Source organism: Ambystoma mexicanum, chromosome 1q (assembly GCF_040938575.1).
Source record: "Ambystoma mexicanum isolate Mex_15411 chromosome 1q, UKY_AmexF1_1, whole genome shotgun sequence".
Lineage (NCBI taxonomy): Eukaryota > Metazoa > Chordata > Amphibia > Caudata > Ambystomatidae > Ambystoma > Ambystoma mexicanum.
The window spans coordinates 1277562169-1277586302 of record NC_090922.1 but is presented as its reverse complement, the minus strand read 5'-3'; the positions used below and the strand labels follow the sequence as shown (position 1 = coordinate 1277586302).

Genomic DNA, 24134 nt, shown 5'->3' with positions numbered 1-24134 from the left:
AAAACTGTGCATTGGTAGGATTACAGACTTAAATTGAATGGCCGGAGTGTGGAACGACCCATGGATCAAGGCATTTACTACTGGTACGCCTGTTAGAGTGGCAGAGGTCAGGCAACATTCATGGATATTGTGGAGCATGTTATAATGATTCAAGTGGATATGGGGTGTTAAACAGGAGCCTGGACTCGAAACGACAGTCAGCAGCTGGGATTCTGTCCTGGATAGATTTGGGACGTTTATCTTACGCGGAGTGAAGGAGCTGCTAACCTTTTCATTTAGGCCACAAAATGTAACATAGACCTCATACACTCAACCAGAAAATGGTCTCACAGCGAATATTGCACCTACAAATAACTGTTACTAACAATCAACCTAACCTTAAGTGTTTCTTGGACTAAGAAATGTGAGTTAAATGTTAGCTGGAGGTAATCTTTACCCTGGCTGTTGTCTCAAGATTCCGTGGACCTTGGGGATGGGTGCTGTGTGTGGTAATGATGTACGGGCATGGAGGGGCGGACACGCAGAGTGATGACCATTGCGCATTAACTCCAAATTCCGCCAGAGCCATTATTTGTATCCGTCCACTGAGCCATGCGTAGCTCTCAACTTCTGGACCAAACTATCTGTCCCCCACTGTTTCTCAATAACCACCCAATAGGCCACGTGTAGAGTAGAGCATGGGGGCCTTCACTGCACCGGGACCTCCAGTGGGGTTTTGATTTTCTTCCATCTTGCCCGAAACATCGGTCTTGCGTTAATATGTTCAAGTTATGCTGAATGCATGTCCAGTATACTCCAGTTTAGGTCCCCAACTGACCTATTCAGAACGTTCACACTCGAGCACTCATCAACCTACTCATAATCTGTTGAAGTGACTTTGCTACAGAGGCCAGTCTCAAGGTGGCACACATGGCCAAGGGCAAACATGGTATTCTTGAACAGGTATCCTGATTCCACAAATGCATTTAATATTAAAAGGCACTGCTTTAATACTGACGCTGCTTGATTTCATCATAGCTATACTTTACCAGACATCTCTGATTCGAACTCGCTTGCATTGAAGCACCCAACAAATAAGGTAGTTTCAAATATCCTAAAGTGCTTTATAATTAAGCAATTAGATCTCAAGGAGTTTGATTCCATTAGGTAATCCCACCTCATTTAGCCCTAATCAAGTATGAGTAATGCTAGATTTGGCAGGATGGAAAATTGAAACAAAGTGCAGGCTGGATACATTTTGAAATGTAAAATGTTGCAGAATGGTTTGCATCTGCAGCCGCCGATAATTGGAAACAGATGCTAGACTCGTTCACACAGTGATTTCAGGTAATTGAATGGCATTAAGAAAGGACACTCTCATTATATTGACCCCGGATGCTCTGCTGTTTTAATAGGGGATGCCATATCCCATTGCTTGGTGATGGCTAATAAAGTTCTTTGTTCATTGAATGTACATTGTCCTGTGAAAGTCACGGGTTAACACTTCAATTTGACCAAACTTTATGGTTTGGCACAGTGCTGGTACTCTTACTCTACACAGCTTGCCAACTGAGGGCACAAAGGAATTCGACATCAGTACATGTGAATGGACCAGGCAATCGCGGCTTTGACGTTTACCACCGTGACCCATTCTCAAGTTTAATACAGTTTTAATAATTGATTACATTGATAATTCACAAATTAAAATAATTTCTTCGTATTTTTATGATGTATAATTCTTCATGAAGGAGTGGGAGAAAACTCACAGCTTCTCACTTAAAAGGTGATAGGGATGCAGGACAAAAATAAGAAAGTAGGGTGTAAGCACAGATAGTTTAACCATATGAAAAATGCATGTATTGATTCAAATACCAGTACAATATTGGGAGCAAAAATAGTACTCATAATAAAGGATTATATTAATGTTCCGTTACTCCATATAATGGTACACAAATCGTTCACATGTCTAAGTGGCTGGGTCACAAACAGCACTGTTGTTTGTCACTTAATCCACCAGGTGTACGTTACTCCTCGGTCTGGTATGATATGATATGATATTTTATTTATATCGCGCTCATACACAGGTGTTTCAGAGCGTGACCAGGCAAAGGGTGGGGAACAGTGGAGAGAACAAACACAACGATCTTACTAGGCCCAGTGACATTGAGAACGTGCAAGTGTATGGGGAAGGGAAAAGGGGGAAAGTGCATGGGAGGGGTGAGACATTGGAAAGTGCAGAGCATAAGAGAGGACAAGGACAAGTAAATAATAAGTAAATAAATAAATACGGTGATCAGAAACAGTGGTAGTGCAGTCTGTGTGGGCCAAGTGCAAGGTTAGTCAGATAGGGAGTATCTGATCAGTGCAGACAAAGAGTGGGGGGGCCTGTATGGCTCTAGAGGGGAGGTATTTACGGGGGGATAGCTGAAGGTAATTTGAAGCCAGTCCCCAGAAAGCCTTGTGGACAATGCAAAGGGTTTTAAATGTAATCCTTGCAACCCCAGGGAGCCGATGAAGGGACAAGTCTTGCAGTCCTGTTCTGCATTAGTTGTAAAGGGGCGGAGAGTGGAGGCAGGTAGATTTAGAAAGAGGCTGTTACAGTGGTCCAACCTAGAGAGAATCAGAGCTTGGGAGAGAAAGAGCTTCTGAGGGAAGGAGAGGATTTACCTTAAATATGAAAACACAATTCACAAAGAAATCTGTTGTCACTACTATTCTAAGATCTGTGTAACATACACGTTAGTCATGAAATAGTCACACTTACATTGTGAATTAATAGTCTGGAAATAATAACTTGCTCTGGATTAACTTACTCCATGGCAGACAGGAAAAAAAGTAATTATTTTCAATCACTCAACTACATTAACCACATATCACTTTCTCACTCCACACAATATACATGTTTACATACATGTTCATATACTTTCACACCTTACATAAAACAAGTTCACTATGCATGTTCATAAATGTCTATCGTAAGTGTACTCGAAGATTCTAGGGCAACTTTGAAGTTTTGGCATTGCAGATAGGGATACACCTTTGTTGCAATTGTTTACACCTCTTCCTAACACCACAACACATCCAAGGAAATACACCATTTTTCTGATGGGGAATTTGAGTGATTGTGCAATTTCCGCGAATGGCAATGTTGTGAAGTCTTTTTTTTAATTCACTGTGAAGTTCTTTTGTGAAATCGTAGTAACCAACTCATGAGTAAATTACTACTCCTTCCAAGAGTAAATTACATTTATCGGGAAAATGTTTCCAAATTAGTATCATAATACTGTTATGTTTTTTTGTTGCTTAAGAGCCATGATTAAAAACATTTATGACAATGAAAATGACAAAAATAATTGTATGGAATTAGACTGAGATTTAAATTTGCTATTGATTAGAATAGTGTATTGTTAATAGTTTTTTCTTTTATGGATTAATGTAGCTAAAGGTTTGTGATAAACCAATGCTAAAAAAAAGAATTACAAAAAAATTAAGAACAAATCTGGGCTGTAAAGGACATAGCCAGCATGATGTAAGTTATCATTGATAGTTCCTGGGACACCATTCACACACCAACGAGAAAGATTTCTGCAGTGGCTAATGAAGGCTTGCTCTGTCCAGGTTCACTCCCTTGACACCGCCAGTGCTCTCTCTGGAGAAAACGTGTGAGGTGAAGAAAAATACCTTGCAGGAGACAGGAACATGATTCAGAATGACCTACCAATTGCCTACTAACAGATTCTTGTAACAATAACTGTTTGACCTTGTTTGACCCATTGTAGCACTTCCACCCAAATTCATCACCCTTTCAAGAACTGAAATAATAGGTGTTACTGCTGCCCAGTTTAATTGACACTTTGAAAATACCCTTCAAAACGGGGGTTGCCGTGATGATGCATGCTCACAGTTGGAGTTGAAGACGAGAGCAGTCCAAATGGGAAGGAGACGTAGGTGTACCCTTCCCTATAAAGGGTTGAACAGGAAACAGGGGACAGAGATGGCTCTGACCTTATTGGACCACTGATAGAAAGCCTTAATTAAAAAGGCAAGTCAGAGGCACCCAGATCTAAAGTGATGGATCACAGGACACGAGGAATGCTCATCAACCTAGAGGAATCCATAGGCGTTGTAATTTTTGCACACCAAAAATGTTACTGGAGCAGAAGATACAGCCCTTCGAGAAGCCTATAGTCTGCACACATCATAGGAGGTGCAAGTGTATCACACCGGAAAACACGACAGGGGAAGGGATACGTGCAACAGTCAAAACACACGGTCTAGGATAAGGGCCTGCCACTAGCCATCCCTATTAAAAAAAACTCATCCTTCTGCATACATCTCTCAAACTCCTAACTAAACACAAACCTACCTCAGCAGCATAACAAACCATACACACTTCACTACACCACAACAATGAAACAAACCGCACATAACATCTTACAACAGCACATTACAGCTATCAACCAAACAACATACCTCTTGCTCATTTGTCCAGCTGAGTCCTGCTAACTTACCGCCCTCTGCTCCACTCAAAGGGATGATTTGAGATTTTGGATTTCAGACCACCCTCCACTTAAAGGCCTGTGTTGGGGAAGCTGACCATTTAAGGATTTCTTGGAGTTTTAGTTTAGGGACAAAAACACCCCTCCTCCAAAAAGAAGGTGAGGTGAACAGGCAAAATAGGATTACCCAATTACATTAGAGTCCATAGTTTTCAATGCACACTGGAAATGTATCTTTTTTAATTTCAAATGTTAACACAAATCCCCCTGTGGTTTTCCGCCAAGGGGGAATTAATTACATTAATATGTTTAATTAAATAGGCTAAGGATCTACACCATTTTGCCTTCCCACCTGCCCACAATATAGGGAAGGGATTTAAGGCCAGTAGATTCCCCCACATTTTGGTTGCAAAGGGTTTAATTCTACTTACAGAGAAAACCTCTGTTTTAAATTCTGGAAAGCCAGCGGAATGTCAGGAACTTCTGGAAGGACAGGGTAGGGGTCTGGTCTCTCCACTCTCAAGGATGGTCCCCAGCTCTTCACCTTAGGACCCAGTCTGCTTTTAGGCCTTCCCAGCAATGGACATCTCCACTCGGATGCACTTACAACAAAATCTACTTTTGGTGTTTCCTTGTCAGATAGTAAGTTTAAGCAGCTCTCTTTGATGGTGATTTTAACAGCTCCCTCCCTTCTCTCATAGTGCATCCACTTTATATACCAGTGATGAAACCATCAAGTTTACAACATTGGGTAGTTCCCTGCAAGAGTACTCGGAGCACAGATTGGCCAGTTACCATTCTCTCTTTACCCTTCTCTCTCCTCCCAAATCCAGCCTTTCTCTCTGGATTGATTTAAGAGTCTGGGACACTCATATGGCAACTTCCCTTTGGAATTTACTTTTGCTTTCATGCCAATTGATGGGGCAGAACATAGTTTTGTAGCAAAACCTCATAATATACTAGTAACTGCTATAATATACATATATTCCAGTTCAGCTATACATGGTGAATTTAATTTAAAAAATGCCAGGTCTGCACAATGTTGCATGGCTCTGCAGCACTTTTTCACCATTTACACCAAAAGCATAATAATGATGAACATGCATTTTACTCTCCACTTTCCTAACTTTACTCTCCACCAGTTCACCAACTCTTGAATCCGGGATATGTTCATAGCAGCCAGGAACACCTTTTAGCTCGCCATTACATTTCTCTAAGTTGCAGTTTGATGAATTTTATTTTTAAAAAAATCATCTGGAAATTACCTGTAAAATGACACATCAATAAAGTAAGTACAACTTACGGTTGCTGAGAAAAATGTGGAAATGGTAATTGTCCTTTTAAATGAATAGGCCATCTTTAGTTTATGCAAATTGGAACCCGCCTGTCTCCAGCCCCATTTGCCTCTCCGGGCCAGGGTTTTTATTAGTCTATTTGTTGCTTGAAGTTAGTAGGCTGCAAATCTTAAATGGGAGATGCATTTTCTACACAGAGATACCCCACTGCAGACATCTGGCATCCTGTCCTCTTATCTGAAGGGGACCACCTTCTCATCTTAAAAGTTTCTATGTTCCTTTTAAAAATAGGTTCTGCCTTAATTGCAGCCCCTTATTTCACACCTTTGCCCTTCCAGTCATGAACAAGCTAGGGCCATTTGTCCTGCACAGAGCCCAGCTTTTGTTGACAGCAAGTCTGGGGCAACTTGGATTTCCACACCCTTCAGGCAAGCCCCATTGTATTGCACTCGTAAACGGTTGGGAGGCACAAACCCAGCTGGCAGTGGGGGAAGCCATTTGCAAACTTTCCCCCGAGACCAACAATTTGTCCTTGGCTTAACGGAACTCTCAGATTGGATTGCATTTTCTAACATCAGTCTTTATTCTTTGACATAATGTGTGTTTTACTGATCAGAGTTCACTTTGCTTTTGCATCAATGGATTTCTTCTTTCTTTTCACAAAGCATTGTTTTTCTTTTTAAAGATGCCAGCTGAAAGTATAGGGCTGTTTCCTCCAGTCATTAATGAAATACACTTAGAATTTTCTGCTGATCATTTTTATACTGAAAAGTGGGTCTGAATTGTCACAGTGTAGTGCCTTTTGATAGGGGAAATGTCAGTGAAAAATGCTGCATTCATATATCAGCCAGTAATGTGGTGTGCTTTCTCAATCTGTGTTTGGATTACATTTTAGTTTTAGATTTCTCTGGATTTCAACTGCAGGAAGACATCCCCATGGCCTGCCTAAATAGGCCCCTTTTCAGCATGATGGCAGGTAACTTCCGCAATGGGCCCCTAGGTTCTGTTGGTTTGAGACTTTGATTACACCCTACAAAAGCCCTATGATCCATCTAACATCCATGTCCCCATCTCCTCACCTAGATGAAGCCAATGGAAGGCAGCTGGGCATTAGGACCTCTGAAGGGTCTGGTGGTTTGGTGTGGTTTAGTTTAGTTTAGTTTAGTTCATTTATTTATAGAGCGCTCCCAGCCCTTAGGCAACTGGGCGCTAGTCTTACAAGTTGCGCAAATACAAACAGTTTAAAGAAGATAAAACAACAATAGAACCATATTTTTACAACATTTACAGATATATACAGCAAGAGCACATTTTACAAAATGTCAGGGTAAACATAAGTCCAACCTGTGGTGTAGGATTAGCAATCTATACACAGGATATGCAGTAAGTTTGTATTGTCTTGTGTGGAAGATGTAAGTGAAGTGGTTATCAGGGCAAGGTTAAATGGTAGATCTAGCTAGTTCTTGCTCATGGAGCCAAACATTGGTCTTTTTTCAGAAAAGGTGGTTGGATGTTTCATCTCTTAAGGACACAGGGAGGGCATTCCATGTTTTGGCAGCAAGGACCGGGAAGCTAGCCCCACCTGCTCGTTGTAACTTGAAGCGAGGAATCTTGACACAGTGTCTCTGGGCTGATCTGATAGGGCGTGCAGATGTGTGGCGGGAGAAGGTGTCTGACGGGTAGGTAGGGGCTTGGTAGGAGAGGCTTTTGTGAGTGAGGGACAGTGTTTTGTGTGGTGTTTGGGTCTTATGTAGTGGAGACCAAGTAGTGGGTGTAGACATGCACTGCCCCCAGGCTGTGCAAGGGATCTCCCTATCCTCTCCAAGTTGATAGACAGGAGGGGAAATTCTGCTATCATGGCATCTGTAGCCTCCCTCATTTGCTGGATCTTGAGTGTAATTTATGACACCAAATGTTTCTGCACCTAGCATTGTTTTAATAGGTACTACTCTACTTTCTTCTCTAGGCCCCCAAAAATGTCTGCAAGCTACAGAGTTCTTCCACATTTGGTACAGCCAGCTGCTTCTGGGCCACATGTCCCTTCTTCCATTAATTGCTGACTGGCAAACACAGCCTGCAGCTGGAAATAGGGGGGGGTGGTTGCTTGGGTCGCTGCAAGTGGTGATGTATAAATACAAAGCAGTGTAGGAGTGCCTGCACCTGCAGCACCACTATATTCATCCCCATTATCTTCATCAGTGGTTTGATGAACATCAAATTCAGTTTGATGATAAGTATGAGCTTGAGGGTTCTGTACCCTTAGACTGGCTTGGGCACCAGCGCCTGATGCCTATTCCACCTCCCTCCCCACTGGCACAGTCTCCTAATGAGGTTGACCACATATTTAAACACTGCCAATTCAGATGAGTATAGAGGAGGTGTAGGCAACATGGTTGATGTGGGGTGGTCCACACTGGCAGCTAGCTTCCACAAGGTTGCACAGCTCTACCTCAACTTCTTTCCACCAGACATGGATGATTCAGCAAGGGCGAGATGGAGTTTGGGCTGGCGGTAGTGTTGATGATGGCTGTGGCTGACGTGGTGATAGTGCAGCAGGCTAAAGTGGCAGTTGCTGTCTTTCTGATGCAAGCTGTGGCCGTTGTGAAAGCTGTATACAGTGCCTTTTGCACATGTGGCAATGCTGTGGCCATATGCCTGACAGTGGCAGGCGTGTGGATCCTGTCCTATTTGGTATGTTTGGGGCTGTCCTGGTGACACTCTTTTAAGTGAGTAGGCCTGAAAACTATGACACGTAAATGGCATTTATTTGGAGGCTGCACATACTTGGTTATGAATGTGCCTGAAACACTTTCCATTTGGAGGCTTCTCAGGATGTTAAAGCAAGTTAGGCATTTTGCTCTACACTTATAGTTTGCAAGTCTGAAATCTGAGTGGCGTGCTGTTAAGCTTGGACATATGGTGTGGCAGTTACCACAAAGGGCTCAGCATCACGGTTCAGTAGTGGTGCTAGCCATGCTCCAGGTATGTGTCTCAATGAGGACATGTCAGTATAGGGCTTCAATATTTCATGAAACGTTCATGCAGTCATGAAACCACAGATTCCAACAGAACACGCCTCGCTTTTAAGGCTTGTGTATATAGGTAGATTAATTGGAATCCATTATTAAATTCTGACTGCATAGCATATTTGGAGGCAGTGTTTTATTCCTCTCAAAGCAGAGAGTAAAAGTATAGATTGCTTTAAATGTACCCGTTTCTTTGGGAATGTTAGAAATTGCATGCAGGGGACCAGGAAAATGTAAGTGTAAGCATTGGTGGTCCCCATGACTTTAAGTGGCTGGGGCTGGCTGGGGCTGAGTTCCGGGAGTCTCCAGAAAATGCTATTGACCCGGGGACATGCCAGGGCTCATAAGCAACCCGACCAGCCGTATCCAGCATTTGAGTGCAGGTGTGATGATCATAATTGCACAAAGGCGGCCTGCCGAGGGTTTGGCACTTCTGTAATTGTAAAACAAAGTTGGATGGGGGCGCACAAAAGCAATGATCAAGGTGTGTCCTATGGTCCCGCTCCCACGCTGATTTCACAAGGACAAAAGCTGTTGTCTTTGTTATTCAAGGATGCAGGTGGCCCAGGGGCGCACAGCAATCGTTGCGTTTGGGTGGCCCTTCTCCCTTTGTTTTAAAGTTATGTAATTCTGAGATAGAATGAAAAGGTTGATAAGGACCATGCCAAGCAAACGAAAAGACGAGGTATTCATTAAACTCTCTGGAACAAACTCCCAAACCAGATCAGATCAATCGATTTTCATGATGCATTCTGCAAGGCCTTTAAAAACTAGGCTCTTTGTTTAAAGGGCTTATCATCCATGTGCCATATTTTACATGTGCTACTTCACTGAACTGGATACGCGATGCGATATAGAATATTGTACTGTGTAATTTATCCCTGTAAGCAACTGTTGTAAGATTTTTTTACTGGCCCGCTTACTCTAACCCTCAAGCAAGCCTTCTTAAGTATCCTTTTAGCGCCTCAATGCCTGTAAGCGGCAGTGCGCTATATAAATCCAAAATAAAATAAAAAATAAAATAAAACTGCACCTTGAGCTGAAAACCTTGTGGGCCGTAAACCTCGAACAAGTAGGCACAATATTGGCTGGGCTGGATGCGTGCAACCTCAGGTTTTAAAATCACTGGTTATTAGGTTTTTGCTTGCTCCAATTAATGCTGCATTGCCTCCCATGACGTGGCTTGTGAGACTTCAGTGCAGGTCAGTGTGTTCACACTGTCCTGCTGTTTTGTTTGTTAAGAAAATCTTTTGGTTTAAAGGTTAGAAAATGGCATAGCAAAAACAAAGAAGTGATGGCTGGAAGGTTTAGAATGAATCGTAACCACTGGCATTGCTCTCGACAACCCTGCAGACCATCGCTCTTCGCCTGTCAAGCCATTACAGAGAGGGGAAAAGCCATATGCAATTAAGGCTTGCCACACCAAAAAAGCGGCAATCCAGCTCGAACTGCTCGGTCACATTCCTTCTGCATGAGAAAAATGGCATAGCCACCAGTCGTTCAGGACAAAAGCTCGAGGAGTGAGCTGAGGCTGAATGAAAAAGTCAAATTACTTGGATAGGAGGTTTTGGAAACGAGCGTTTCCTTTCAAGGGCCCTCCCAGCTGGGTAACAACAGCCCATCAGAAAAGAAAGTACTCTGTAATGAGGCTTTGCCTGTCCGCTCTCACCTGCAGCAGGCTCGGGCAGCAGTATTCTCATGCATGCTGTAGGAATCATTTACTGACAGCTCCAGCACTGCCAGTCAACAACCCCTCTCGCTTCCTAATGAACCGCTATTCCGTTTTGCCTCATTTGACTTATAAGAGTGCCTGATTTGACGCAGCGAGGCACGTGACATGTCGTTGCTGCATTTTTCAATTTTATATTCCTCGTTTGGTGCAAACTAAATGTGAAATAGGCGAGCATTATACAAGTGCAATCTTCATTTGTATGTGGAGTCAGTGGGAGCCATAGCACACATTGGGCCTCACTAGGACTACAACGCTAAACCATGGTGCTAATAGCACCATGGTCCATGCTGGAGTCCGCCATGGCAGAATGGGGAATTACCACCCCATTCCGAGGTTGGTGGGACGGTAATTCCCCATGCCACCATGGCCCTTCCCCATTCCCATTTTTGCCCCATAGGATCAATGGGAATGGGGAAGGCGCTAATTACGGTACCGCAAATTGTGGTACCTTAATTAGCATCAAGGTCCCTTTGCGGGTCCCTACTTTAACGGCTGGTCAAACCAGCCATTAAGGTCGGGTCCCGCAAAGGGACCTCGTAATTAGGCGCTAGCTGTTTAACGGCGCCGCAGCCTTTTACGGCGCCGTTAAACACTTAGCGCCTGGGTCATAATGAGGCCCATTGGCTGGTTATGCATAAGCAGCCTGCCCTTTCCCTTTAAGGCCCGCTCACTACTTAAGCCACGCCTATTGTTAGAGACACCCCTCGATTCCTCACTCCCGTTAAGGCACTGATGGTCCCCTGCATGCAATTACCATGTTTTAACCAAACCGCTTCCATTATATCCAACGAGGATTTATTAAAGTCAAGCAGAGCCCCAATTCAATACCTGGAATCCTTTCATTTGAGTGCATGTTCCTTCTATCCCTCAAGTCCTTCTAGCCTATTGTATAAAATAGTTACAGTGCAAACATCTGAATCCAAATATCAATATTTACATCTTTCCAATCGTGAAATTCCTACTATATGTAATTCCACATATGCTTAAGTAAAGTGCTCAACTAACTTTCAATGTCAAAATCACATACAAAAAAGCTTATTTATTGGTGTCATAAGTCGTTTTCAATATAATTGTGGAATTTGAGTTGTGCTGCTCCGAAGCTCATTGAATAAATCCATTCTTGTGGGATGTCAATTCCCCAGTGCATGGTGTCTTTTAAAGCTTCAAATAAAGACCTGCCCATTCCTTTGAGATAACAGCAGTTTTCCAATCCCAATCCCACATTTCCCTGGAGAAAATATCAAGGTTTAAAGTGTATGAGGAAATGTAAGGAGTCATCTGGAAAACAAAATTCTAGCTCACTGAAACAAATACAAGTGTCCCATAGTGGATCACTCAACAGAACAATTTTACCCACAAAAAGATATTTGCCCAATTTCAAGGATTATGCAGGAAAATGCACAGCCAAATCCTGATTTAGCAGCAAATGTTCATATTATCGAAGGGGGTATATGACGTCATAGAGTAAATATGCACCTCGTTAGGTCAGTTCCAAATTTTGTGTTATCCATATTATGACTCATAGTGTCTATCCCTGCAGCACTCGTTGTTATCATTATTTGTTTACACAACTAAGACTATGATGCAGTATTTGAAAAATATGTTCAAATCCATTAGCAGACCTTTTTGACTCCAATCAGTAATAGTATTCATGCAAGAATGAATTTGGTGTTTTGCAATGTGCCACATGCAAACAAGAATACAAATTGACATTCATTACAAAGATGCAAATTGATGCCAATCGTCCAACTGTTATCAAATTGCACTTGCAGATGTACTGGTTGAATGTTCCCCCCAATCAGTGTTCCTGTTAACACTACTCTATGATTTCTTTCTCCACAGAATGTTGGTTTTGTGAGGGTTCGTACTAAAGTGCAGACTGCTCGCTTCAGCATGAGGAAAAATAACATAGTCCTTGATGAGGATTTCCTGCAGTCGTTAATGGACCTCCCAGACCAATACAATTATGGGATGTACGCTAAATTTATTAACGATTATGGTACCCATTTTGTAACATCTGGGACCATGGGAGGGATATTTGAATATATCCTTGTTCTTAACAAAGAATTCATGAAAAGTTCAGGTCAGTATGAGGCACATCATTGCATTCTTTCTTTATATATGATGAGTCCCCTTGGCTTGTACACATTTCGTGAATGAAAATATGGCCAACAGTTATAGAGCACACACTTTACAAACATCATTTGTGATTTATCTAATCAAGCATGCTGTTGTACACTTCTCAGAGGTATGAGGGTGGGAGAGAAATTAACATGAAGGCAATGACATGTATCATCTCATTGATACCAGAAGATAAATGTAACTGATTTCATTCAGTGATAGTAAAACATGTTTAAAGATATTTCATATTCTCTATTTACATATAATAAAATCCTTCTGGTGTTAATTTCCTCCAAAGGGATAGAGTGGATTTTCTGCTCCCCTATTCGGGAGAAGACTGAGGTTGCTGTGAATCTGGTGATATACAGGGTAATTCATAGAATTTCGCAGAAAAGTGTCGCAAGCGGCTGGCGCAGAGTGTCCTCGTGCGATTGTCTGCCCCAGGCACGTGCGCTAAAACCGATTTCCGCGCACAGCGTATTCATGGATTTTAGGCTCCCAAACCAGCCGTGGCGCAGAGTATCGCAGCGACCCTGCAGCAGCGCCAGTAACGCCCCCAAGAACGCCCTCGCGCAAGGAAAAGCCATCAAAATCGCTAAATCATCGCAAAGGGCTGCGCTAACCCTGGACCAGTTTACAGGGCTGCCAAACAAGGAACGCAAAGCGGGTAACGTGCATATCAGGGGTACGCGTGAAGTTATACACGCGATTAGCCAGGGTGCCAGGGTACGTGTATTTCAGGGGTGCGCGGGAAGTTCAACACGCGATAGTCCAGGGAACGTGTATTACAGGGGTACGCGGGAAGTTCAACACGTGATAGTCCAGGGAACGTGAATTACAGGGGTACGTGGGAAGTTCAACATGTGATAGTCCAGGGAACATGAATTACAGGGGTACGTGGGAAGTTCAACACGCGATTGTCCAGGGAACGTGTATTACAGGGGTACGCGGGAAGTTCAACACGCGATAGTCCAGGGAACGTGAATTACAGGGGTACGCGGGAAGTTCAACACGCGATTGTCCAGGGAACGTGTATTACAGGGGTACGCGGGAAGTTCAACACGCGATTGTCCAGGGAACGTGTATTACAGGGGTACGTGGGAAGTCTTACATGCGATTAGCCAGGGCACGTGTAATACAGGGGTACGCGGGAATTATCACACGCGATTTGGCAGGGTACGTGAATTACAGGGGTGCGTGGGAATTATCACACGCCAATTTGCTGGGTACGTGTATTACAGGGGTGTGTGGGAATTATCACACGCGATTAGGCTGGGTGGGTCCTCACAGGTGTTCCCTGTACACCCTCCAGGGCCCCTGCAGGCAGCCCACAAAACAGGGGACTACCCTGCACACCTGCTCGTGTCCCCCTGCACCCCCACCCCCCAGCCACCAGGGGCACCCACCACCAGGCCCCCACCCATGTCTCCTACCACCCCCACCCCCCAGCAGTGCAGGGGCAGCCTCCACCAGGCCCCCACTCATGCCCGACTCATGTCTCCCACCACCCCCACCCCCCAGCACTGTGGGGCACCTGTCAGCAGGGCCCAACCCATGTCACCCACCACCCCCACCCCCCAGCAGTGCAGGGGCATCCTCCACCAGGCCCACACTCATGTCCCCTATCACCCCTACCCCTCCCCCGCCACCAGGGGCACCCTCCACCAGGCCCCCACTCATGTCTACCAGCGTGCTACGTGTATTTCAGGGGTGCGCGGGAAGTCCCACTCGCGAATAGCCGAGGCGCGTGTATTTCAGGGGTGCGCGGGGAGTTCCACTCGCGAATAGCCTGGGCGCGTGTATTTCAGGGGTGCGCGGGAAGTTCCACACGCGAATAGCCTGGGCGCATGCATTTCAGGGGTGCGCGGGAAGTTTTACACGCGACTTCAGCAGGCTACGTGTATTTCAGGGGTGCGCGGGAAGTCCCACTCGCGAATAGCCTGGGCGCGTGTATTTCAGGGGTGTACGGGAAGTTCCACTCGCGAATAGCCTGGGCGCGTGTATTTCAGGGGTGCGCGGGAAGTTCCACACGCGAATAGCCTGGGCGCATGCATTTCAGGGGTGCGCGGGAAGTTTTACACGCGACTTCAGCAGGGTACGTGTATTTCAGGGGTGCGCGGGAATTCTCACACGCGATTTGGCTTGGTACGTGTATTACAGGGGTGCGTGGGAAGTTACACACGCGATTAGGCTGGGTGGGTCCTCACAGGTGTTCCCTGTACACCCTCCACGGCCCCTGCAGGCAGCCCACAAAACAGGGGACTACCCTGCACACCTGCTCATGTCCCCCTGCACCCCCACCCCCCAGCAGTGCAGGGGAAGCCTCCACCAGGCCCCCACCCATGTCTCCCACCACCCCCACCCCCCAGCAGTGCAGGGGCAGCCTCCACCAGGCCCCCACCCATGTCTCCCACCACCCCCCCAGTCACCAGGGGCAGCCTCCACCAGGCCCCCACTCATGTCTCCCACCACCCCCACCCCCCCAGTCACCAGGGGCAGCCTCCACCAGGCCCCCACTCATGTCTCCCACCACCCCCACCCCCCAGCAGTGCAGGGGCAGCCTCCACCAGGCACCCACTCATGTCCCCTATCACCCCCACCCCCCCAGTCACCAGGGGCACCCTCCACCAGGCCCCCACTCATGTCTCCCACCACCCCCACCCCCCAGCAGTGCAGGGGCAGCCTCCACCAAGCCCCCACCCATGTCTCCCACCACCCCCACCCCCCAACAGTGCAGGGGCAGCCCCCACCAGGCCCCCACTCATGTCCCCTATCACCCCCACCCCCCCAGTCACCAGGGGCAGCCCCCACCAGGCCCCCACTCATGTCCCCTATCACCCCCACCCCCCCAGTCACCAGGGGCAGCCCCCACCAGGCCCCCACTCATGTCCCCTATCACCCCCACCCCCCCGGTCACCAGGGGCACCCTCCACCAGGCCCCCACTCATGTCTCCCACCACCCCCACCCCCCCAGTCACCAGGGGCAGCCTCCACCAGGCCCCCACTCATGTCCACTATCACCCCCACCCCCCCAGTCACCAGGGGCAGCCTCCACCAGGCCCCCACCCATGTCTCCCACCACCCCCACCCCCCAGCAGTGCAGGGGCAGCCCCCACCAGGCCCCCACTCATGTCCCCTATCACCCCCACCCCCCCAGTCACCAGGGGCACCCTCCACCAGGCCCCCACTCATGTCTCCCACCACCCCCACCCCCCAGTCACCAGGGGCAGCCTCCACCAGGCCCCCACTCATGTCTCCCACCACCCCCACCCCCCCAGTCACCAGGGGCAGCCCCCACCAGGCCCCCACTCATGTCCCCTACCACCCCCACCCCCCCAGTCACCAGGGGCAGCCCCCACCAGGCCCCCACTCGTGTCCCCTATCACCCCCACCCCCCCAGTCACCAGGGGCACCCTCCACCAGGCCCCCACTCATGTCTCCCACCACCCCCACCCCCCAGTCACCAGGGGCAGCCTCCACCAGGCCCCCACTCATGTCCCCTATCACCCCCACCCCCCCAGTCACCAGGGGCAGCCTCCACCAGGCCCCCACCCATGTCTCCCACCACCCCCACCCCCCAGCAGTGCAGGGGCAGCCCCCACCAGGCCCCCACCCATGTCCCCTATCACCCCCACCCCCCCAGTCACCAGGGGCACCCTCCACCAGGCCCCCACTCATGTCTCCCACCACCCCCACCCCCCCAGTCACCAGGGGCAGCCTCCACCAGGCCCCCACTCATGTCTCCCACCACCCCCACCCCCCCAGTCACCAGGGGCAGCCCCCACCAGGCCCCCACTCATGTCCCCTATCACCCCCACCCCCCGAGTCACCAGGGGCAGCCCCCACCAGGCCCCCACTCATGTCCCCTATTACCCCCACCCCCCCAGTCACCAGGGGCAGCCCCCACCAGGCCCCCACTCATGTCCCCTATCACCCCCACCCCCCCAGTCACCAGGGGCAGCCCCCACCAGGCCCCCACTCATGTCCCCTATCACCCCCACCCCCCCAGTCACCAGGGGCAGCCCCCACCAGGCCCCCACTCATGTCCCCTATCACCCCCACCCCCCCAGTCACCAGGGGCACCCTCCACCAGGCCCCCACTCATGTCTCCCACCACCCCCACCCCCCAGCAGTGCAGGGGCAGCCTCCACCAGGCCCCCACCCATGTCTCCCACCACCCCACCCCCCAGCAGTGCAGGGGCAGCCTCCACCAGGCCCCACCCATGTCTCCCACCACCCCCACCCCCCAGCAGTGCAGGGGCAGCAGGCAGTCAGGCAGCAGCAGGTGGGAGCGTGCTCGGGCTCTGGGGGGCAGTAGTTCGGCCTTCCGTGCAGGAGCGTGGTATTCCGTGTGCGTACGCATGGCCAGCTTGGTACGGAGTGATTTTGCACGTGAAAATCCTGCACGTCAGCGTGAAAACTGAGGAAAGGCCCAAAGCGCGTAAGCGCGTCTGTGACGTGACCCACACAGGTGTTTCCCACACAGTACGTGATGACAGAGCACACGTGGAAAGACTGCACGTCAGAGTGTAATCGCGTGTGATTGGTGGAAATGGCCCTACACGCAGAAGTGACAAAGCGTGTGATTGGTGGAAATGGCCCTACACGCAGAAGTGACAAAGTGTGTAATTGGTGGAAATGGCCCTACACGCAGAAGTGACAAAGCATGTAATAGGTGGAAATGGCCCTAGCGCGTACACGCCGCGTAAGTGACGCTGGACGTGTGGGCCTGTATAAAAGGTACGTGTAGAACACGTTTTCCTTGTACGTGCTTTTCGTGGAGAGCGAGTGGGTGAATTCTGTACTTCTTGTCGTTTCACACGCGATTTACTTCACAGCGTTTCAAGTTCGTATTCCCTGTTACCTCTGACAGCTTTTTCTCTTTTTTCTCTTTTACTGGTTTACCTGGGCCTGTTCCCTCAAACAGTGTTCCCTTCTACTGTTGTCCTGTCTCCTCAGACAGCGTACAAATCTTCTTTTGGCGGGGGTGTTGCCAACCAAACGTGCTCCTTTTACACGCTCGTTTACCAGGCAGACGGTGAGTCACGCACGTATCTAACATCTGTGCTTGCCCCGTGTGTAGCCTACCCCTTCAGAGGTCATTCTAGGCTGCGTGTGACACGCATACGTTCATTGTTGTGTTACTGGGTGCCACAGCGTAGTGCAGGTTTTTCTTTCTGCACACGTGGTCTAGGAGGGGTTGCGTGCACGTCATCTCCCTTTTTTGCGCCTCCTGTGCGTTGCGTGACCCGTCATCTTTCCCCAGGGGTTACATTCAGCCTTGCTAGAGCACTAGGGTACAATTACCATCTGGTACCCAACCCCTTTGACCCCCAATTGCCCAGGACAATAGTCTACATCCACTCCCATACGCACATTAACATCAGTGCCATGGCTGGGAGGCGAGGATTCCGTAAGGGTGGCAAAGGTGGAAGAGCCACAAGTGGTGGCAGTGGTGGATCCGGTAGGGGATGTGGTCGTAACTTGCAGGGTGAGCCTGTCCCCCCATGTGTGGAGGACCAGTCACGGGCACCCATAATCCACCCCCCTCTCCCCCTCCCATTGAGGCTGATGTGGCTGACACCATCCATGCTCAGCCCTTGTTGGACCAGCCCATTGTGGCACCAGACCTGGCTGACTCCATGGCTGACTTCCAGGTCAGCAGGGCTACGACACGTGCGCTGGTGCACGTAGATGCCATCATGCCACGTGGATCTGGGGCAGCAAGGTCATCTGCTGCACCAAGGAGGCAGGGCGGAGAGGCTGCAGGGGCAGCTGCGGCTCCATCCACCCCAGCCCTCACACACCCAGCCAGGACAGTGTCGGTCCTAGTCCATGCTGCTGACATTCCCCCTGATACCATCACACTAGAGCCAATGCCTGCACCAACTCCCATGCTGAGTGTGCAATCCCACACTCCTGATACAGAGTCCACCAGGGCTCCTGCCCCTAGTGTCCAGAGCGGCGCAGGACACTCAGGATCACCACCACCTTCCAAGCGGAAGAGGAAGAGTGCTCGTCCGGCACAGGCTGATGCCCCAGACACGGCTACACAGTCCGGCCCGTCCAGGAAGCCCAGCTTCACGGATGACGAACTGAATGCACTTGTCGAGTATGTGTCCGGACATGACAACGAGATGGTCATTGTTGCAGGATCCAAGACCACACCTGCACAACGCCAGGCACACTGGCAGACCATTGCGGACATCGTAAGTGCCCTTGGAATCGTGAGGCGCACAGCCAATGATTGCTATAAGCGCTGGAATGACCTAAAGCGCAGGGCAAAGTGTAAGCTGGCCTCAAGTCATGCCGCAACTCTAGTGACTGGAGGTGGGTCTCCAGTAGTAGACATGGAACTCACTCCACATGAGTCAGTCGCTGGGACCTACGTCACGGAGGAACAGATCCAAGGCATGGGAGATCTGGCTGATTACGAGGCATTGTCCGGTGAGTGCACATGCATGTGTGTGTCATCCATGTGCATGGTGTGTGTGTGAGGGCTTCTGTTTGTGTGCCAGGTGAGAGTGTGTGCGCCTGAGTCGTATGGGTCAGCCATGTGCTTCATGCAATCCTTCCTGCGCAGCTGCATTTGGCCATAGCAGTATCCCTTCTGCCAACAGTAGACATCTAGCCCAACTGCACGCCAGTTGCCCTTGAAGTGTCACCTTGCCACAACATATTTGCTTATTTTTCACTGTTCGTTCAGTCAGTTTGTTTGCATTCCACCACTTTCACTAGGCATGTCGCTGTCCACTAGTCACATGTCTGACATGGGTATGGTAAAGTGGAGTGACTTTGTTACCTGGATATCATTTGTACACACATGTCCCTGTGCAATTGGACCATTTCAGACTGGCAGCTCCAGGTGAAAAATCTGACCTGTTAGAATTAGAAAAGCAATTACATGCGGGAACTGGACTGAATGAATAGGTGCTGCCCTCCTCTCCATCTTCACTCAATAGCAATGGTACATGCCATCTGTGTGATGGCATGTGTGTTTCACCTGGCAATCACAGGCCAATGTGTGATGCCACTGCCAGGCAGCATGCAGAAAATGTGTTCATCTTCCATCTTGGTGTCATCAGTGTGTGCCATTTGCCTGCACTTCATACGCAGTGAGGGTGCATGCATGGGAGGGTTTTAGTCATGTGGGACATGTGTCAATCAAGTACTGGTTCTCTTGCTTCTCAGCCCTCATTGTGTGCTATGGTGCTAATGCCTGTTTCCATTTCTTTGTTTTCATGTCTTTGCAGGGGAAGACGCACCTGATACTGCTGGGGTTGTGGAGATGGTGCAGACCCAGGAGGGGTTCGAGGGCCGACCAACCACCAATGAGGGACGTGGTGTGGTGGTGGGGGAGAACCCACAAGTGCTGCAGGTTGTGCTCTCAAGGGGTGTCTATGGCTGCACCTCCCCCGAGCTGTACTCAGGTGTTGATTCGGATGAGACCTACGTGCCGTCGCAGGTGAGTGTTCCAGGGAGGGATTCTGTTCTGTCTCACCCACCTGCACCAGGGTCAGAACCCTCCATGGGGATGTCAGTGTTGGCAGCTAGGCCTTCGGTGGTTACGGATGCAGGGTCACACTCCGCGACATCTGATCCTGTTCCTGGGCCAGCAGATCAGAGGGGGAATGCAGTCCTGCAGCCTCAGGCAGTGCCGGCACAGCAAGGCGCAGTTCGCCTTTCCCCAGACAGGTGTGGTGCCCGCCGATGTGGTGGCCGTACGCCACCCGGCAATACCGCATGGGAGCAATCCATTTACGGTATGGCAACCCAACAGGCTGCATCATCCGAGATGATGGCTCAGGCCATGGATAGGGTGGCCACTTCCATTGTCCCCCCAGAAAGGCTGATGGAGCGACTAGAGCAGGCAACCGACTCCATCTGCCAGTCACACAGGGAGGACATGTTGGGGTCCAACAGGGACAGGCGGGCGGCACTGGCGACTCTGCAGGAGGCCATCTCCATTGAGTCCCAGGGCCACAGGGAAGCCCTGAGGCAGGAGCTCCTTCACCTCAGGACGAATCTTGTTGAGCTTGAGGCTTCAACACACCAAAGGACAGAACAGCAGCTGGAGCGTCTCACCCGTACGCTCTCAGCTGAGATGCAGGCAACGAGGGCGGAGGTCCGGGCATCCCGTGAGTTGTTGCATGGGGACCTCCGCACACTCATCCTCCAGAACCAGACCTACTACACCCGCATGCTTGCAGCCATGGAGGAGCAGACTAGGGCATTGCGTGGGCTGCCTCCCATAGTGCAACCACCTCCGGATGCAGCTGCACAGGGTGATAATAGCGACAGCAGTGATACTCCCACAATAGGGTAGCCGTGTGGGCCATGAGCCCATGGAGGTGTTTTATCTTCCCAGGATCCACGCAGGTGGGTTCTGGTGTGCATCCTGTCCTCGGACCTCCTGGGTGGCCTCCCCAACCCCCCCGGGCCCATCAATGGCCATTTTTGATTGTTTCTTATTTTTATTTTTATTTTGATTTCTTTTATTCCCAATTTTTTTGGGACGATCTGTTGGCTTCCATGGTTCCTGTGGGCATACGCTGCATTGTGGCTGGGCACATGCAGGCTTGTAATGTATTTGGTTCAGATGCTTGGGTTTGAGTCACACACACCCCTCCTGCTTCCCGTTTCCATGGGCTTGCAAAGGGTGTGCCCAAGTGACAGTGAATTACACAGTGACGTTGGACTCCCATGAGCTGTGTGGGTAGTCTGTAGTCAATACTGTGTATACATTCCTAGTGCATATTGCTGTTGTGTTGTACACTGCATGTTGCATTGATGTGTAACTCTTCTTCTGTGTCTACCTCCCAATTTGCAGGTCCCTTCCTCATGTCCACACAAGGACCTCTAGTCTGGAGATGGGGTCCATGTTGGCAGCAGTGCACCTACAACTCTACATGGCGCCAACACTGCACAGTTGGTAGTGGTGGGAGTGCAGGCATTTCCAGGTGGTGAGACTACTAATATGTAACATTTGTGATGTCATGTTAATGGTAGTACGTGCTCAAGTATGTTGTTGGTCCGGCATTGCTGTGAGCATTTCAGGTGTTGCAGGTTTCTAATAGGGACACTGTACATAGTGAGACTGATGTCATGTTGTGGGGATTACTTTGTTTACCTGCAATTAGCATGACATGGCACGGTGTGTCGTGTGGCGGTGCTGGGGTTGGGTTGGCTGACATGGCACTGTCCTCTTGTTGCATTTTGCAAGTGGGTATTCATTTTAGCTGCTTCAATGTGTAACTTCACAAAACTGCATTGGTGGTGTCTGTGTGGGTAGGGATGCACACATTGTGACACTTCCAGGTGAACAATCTCAGGCTCATATGGTATTCACGGTTCATTCTCCAGACATTCAGGATCAGTGTCAGGTTGAGTCATCATTGATTGTCAGATGGAATGTGCCAGGGCAGTGTGCACTCCACAGGGATGTGATTTCTATGTGAAGTAATTAGCCACTAGCTGTGTACGGGCTGCCTCCCCCCGTGCCCTTTCCCCTCCCATGCGCAGCGGCTGTGCATGTGGTTGGGGATGTGGGCCACCACCATGTCCACGGCCAGGCCCCGGCGTGTTGCAACGTTGTGCAGGACACATGCTGCCACTATGATCCTGCACACTACTGGGGGAGCGTATAACAGCTGCCCGCCAGAACGGTCAAGGGAGCGAAAGCGTGACTTTAGCACTCCGAATGTGCGCTCCACTATGCCCCGGGTTGTAATGTGGGCTGTGTTATATCTTACCTGGGGTGGCGTGGTGGGGTTCCGAATTGGCGTCATCATGTGGGGGCTGAGAGGGTAGGCACTGTCCCCTGTGGAGGTGGTGATTGGTATCATTGGTGGGGTTGTGACCTTGCTCAGTATCCAACATGCATGCATGTGCAGTGGCATACATACTCACCAAGCAGCCATGTATCGCCATGCCGCCCAGCTTCTAGGTCCCGGCTTAGGGTGGACATTCGGTAAATGAAGCTGTCGTGGGTGGAGCCGGGATAGCTGGCATATACTGAGGTGATGATTCCCTTGGCATTACATGCTACCTGCACGTTGATCGAATGCCAGTGCTTGCGGTTCCTATAGATGTGCTCAGATGCCCTGGGGGGACGTAGAGCCACATGGGTGCAGTCGATGGCACCTAGCACTTTGGGGAATCGTGCCACAGCGTAAAAATCCAGGGCGGCAGCATGCCTTTCTGCAGGTGTTCTGGGCAGGTATATGTGCCTGCGGACTGATGGGCGTGCAGTGATGATGTTCAAGACCTGGTGTAGGCAGCGTGACTGGGTGGCCTGTGACACCCCACCCACTATGGCACTTGTCCGCTGAAATGATCCAGTGGCTAAGAAGTGCAGTACATTGAGGACCTTCTCCAGGGGGCTGAGTGCTTGGGAGCACAGGGTGGGTGATGTGAGGTCATCCTCCCACTCACTCACCAGGTCCAGTATAATGTGTGGTGGAAACCTGTACCTCCCATACACCTGGTCATCAGGCATCCCGAAAAGGCTGGTTCTGGGTGTGAATATTCTGGCCCTGACTATCCTCCTCCTCCTCCTTTGGTAGCCCACTGCCACTGCTGCTAGGAACGGTATGTTCACCCTGGCGTCTGAGCTTGTTATTGTTAAAGTCCGCAAATTTATGCTTTGCGCGTGTTCTAGGCGAGCGTGTGACCCGCGCACCCCTGGAATCCAGTTCCCAGTCCAATAGCGTGTGGAAATTCACACGCACCACGGGATACAGCGTGTGACCCGCGCACCCCTGGAATCCAGTTCCCAGTCCAATAGCGTGTGAAAATTCACACGCACCACGGGATACAGCGTGTGACCCGCGCACCCCTGGAATCCAGTTCCCAGTCCAATAGCGTGTGGAAATTCACACGCACCACGGGATACAGGTTCGCTGACGTACTTTCGTGTGTAAGTGCCCGCGCACCCATTAAATACACGTACATAGGCCAATCGCGTGTTTCCACGTGTGCCCCGTCATCACGTGCTGAGTGGGGAACACCCGTGCGGGTCACGTCACAGACGCGCTTACGCGCTGAGGGACTCTGGTCCAATAGAATCGCGTATGCGTGCTGACGCGCTTAGGCGCTAAGGGCCTTTCCTCGGATTTCACGCTGACGTGCAGGATTTTCACGTGCCAAATCACTCCATATCAAGCTGGCCACGCGAAAACACACGGAAGACCACGCTCCTGCCCACAAGGCCGAGTTACTGCCCCCCAGTGCCCCGAGCAGCCTCCCACGTGCCATCTGCTGCTGCCTGCCTGCCTGCCTGCTGCCACCGTGCCCTGCCATTTGGTGCCTGCACATCAGCCATCTGCAGGGGTCCAGTTGCTGTGTCCACCCCTGCTGGAACTGAAGACTCCCAACTGGGATTACATCGCTCCACAGCCCAGCCACAGGACCCAGTTGCCCACCCACACCTGCCTCTGGGGTTGCCATGTCGGGCACTTCCACATCTGGCACCAGTGGCAAC

The 24134-nt window shown here is 49.8% G+C and overlaps 1 protein-coding gene across 1 annotated transcript in view; it reads left to right on the top strand.

Moving 5' to 3' along the window:
• C8A (complement C8 alpha chain) overlaps positions 1–24134 on the top strand; it is a 289241-nt gene that overhangs the window by 163013 nt on the left and 102094 nt on the right. The window contains exon 7 of the mRNA XM_069642106.1: positions 12374–12614. Within this exon, the coding sequence (XP_069498207.1) occupies positions 12374–12614 (241 nt within the window). The remainder of the gene's footprint in view (positions 1–12373; positions 12615–24134) is intronic.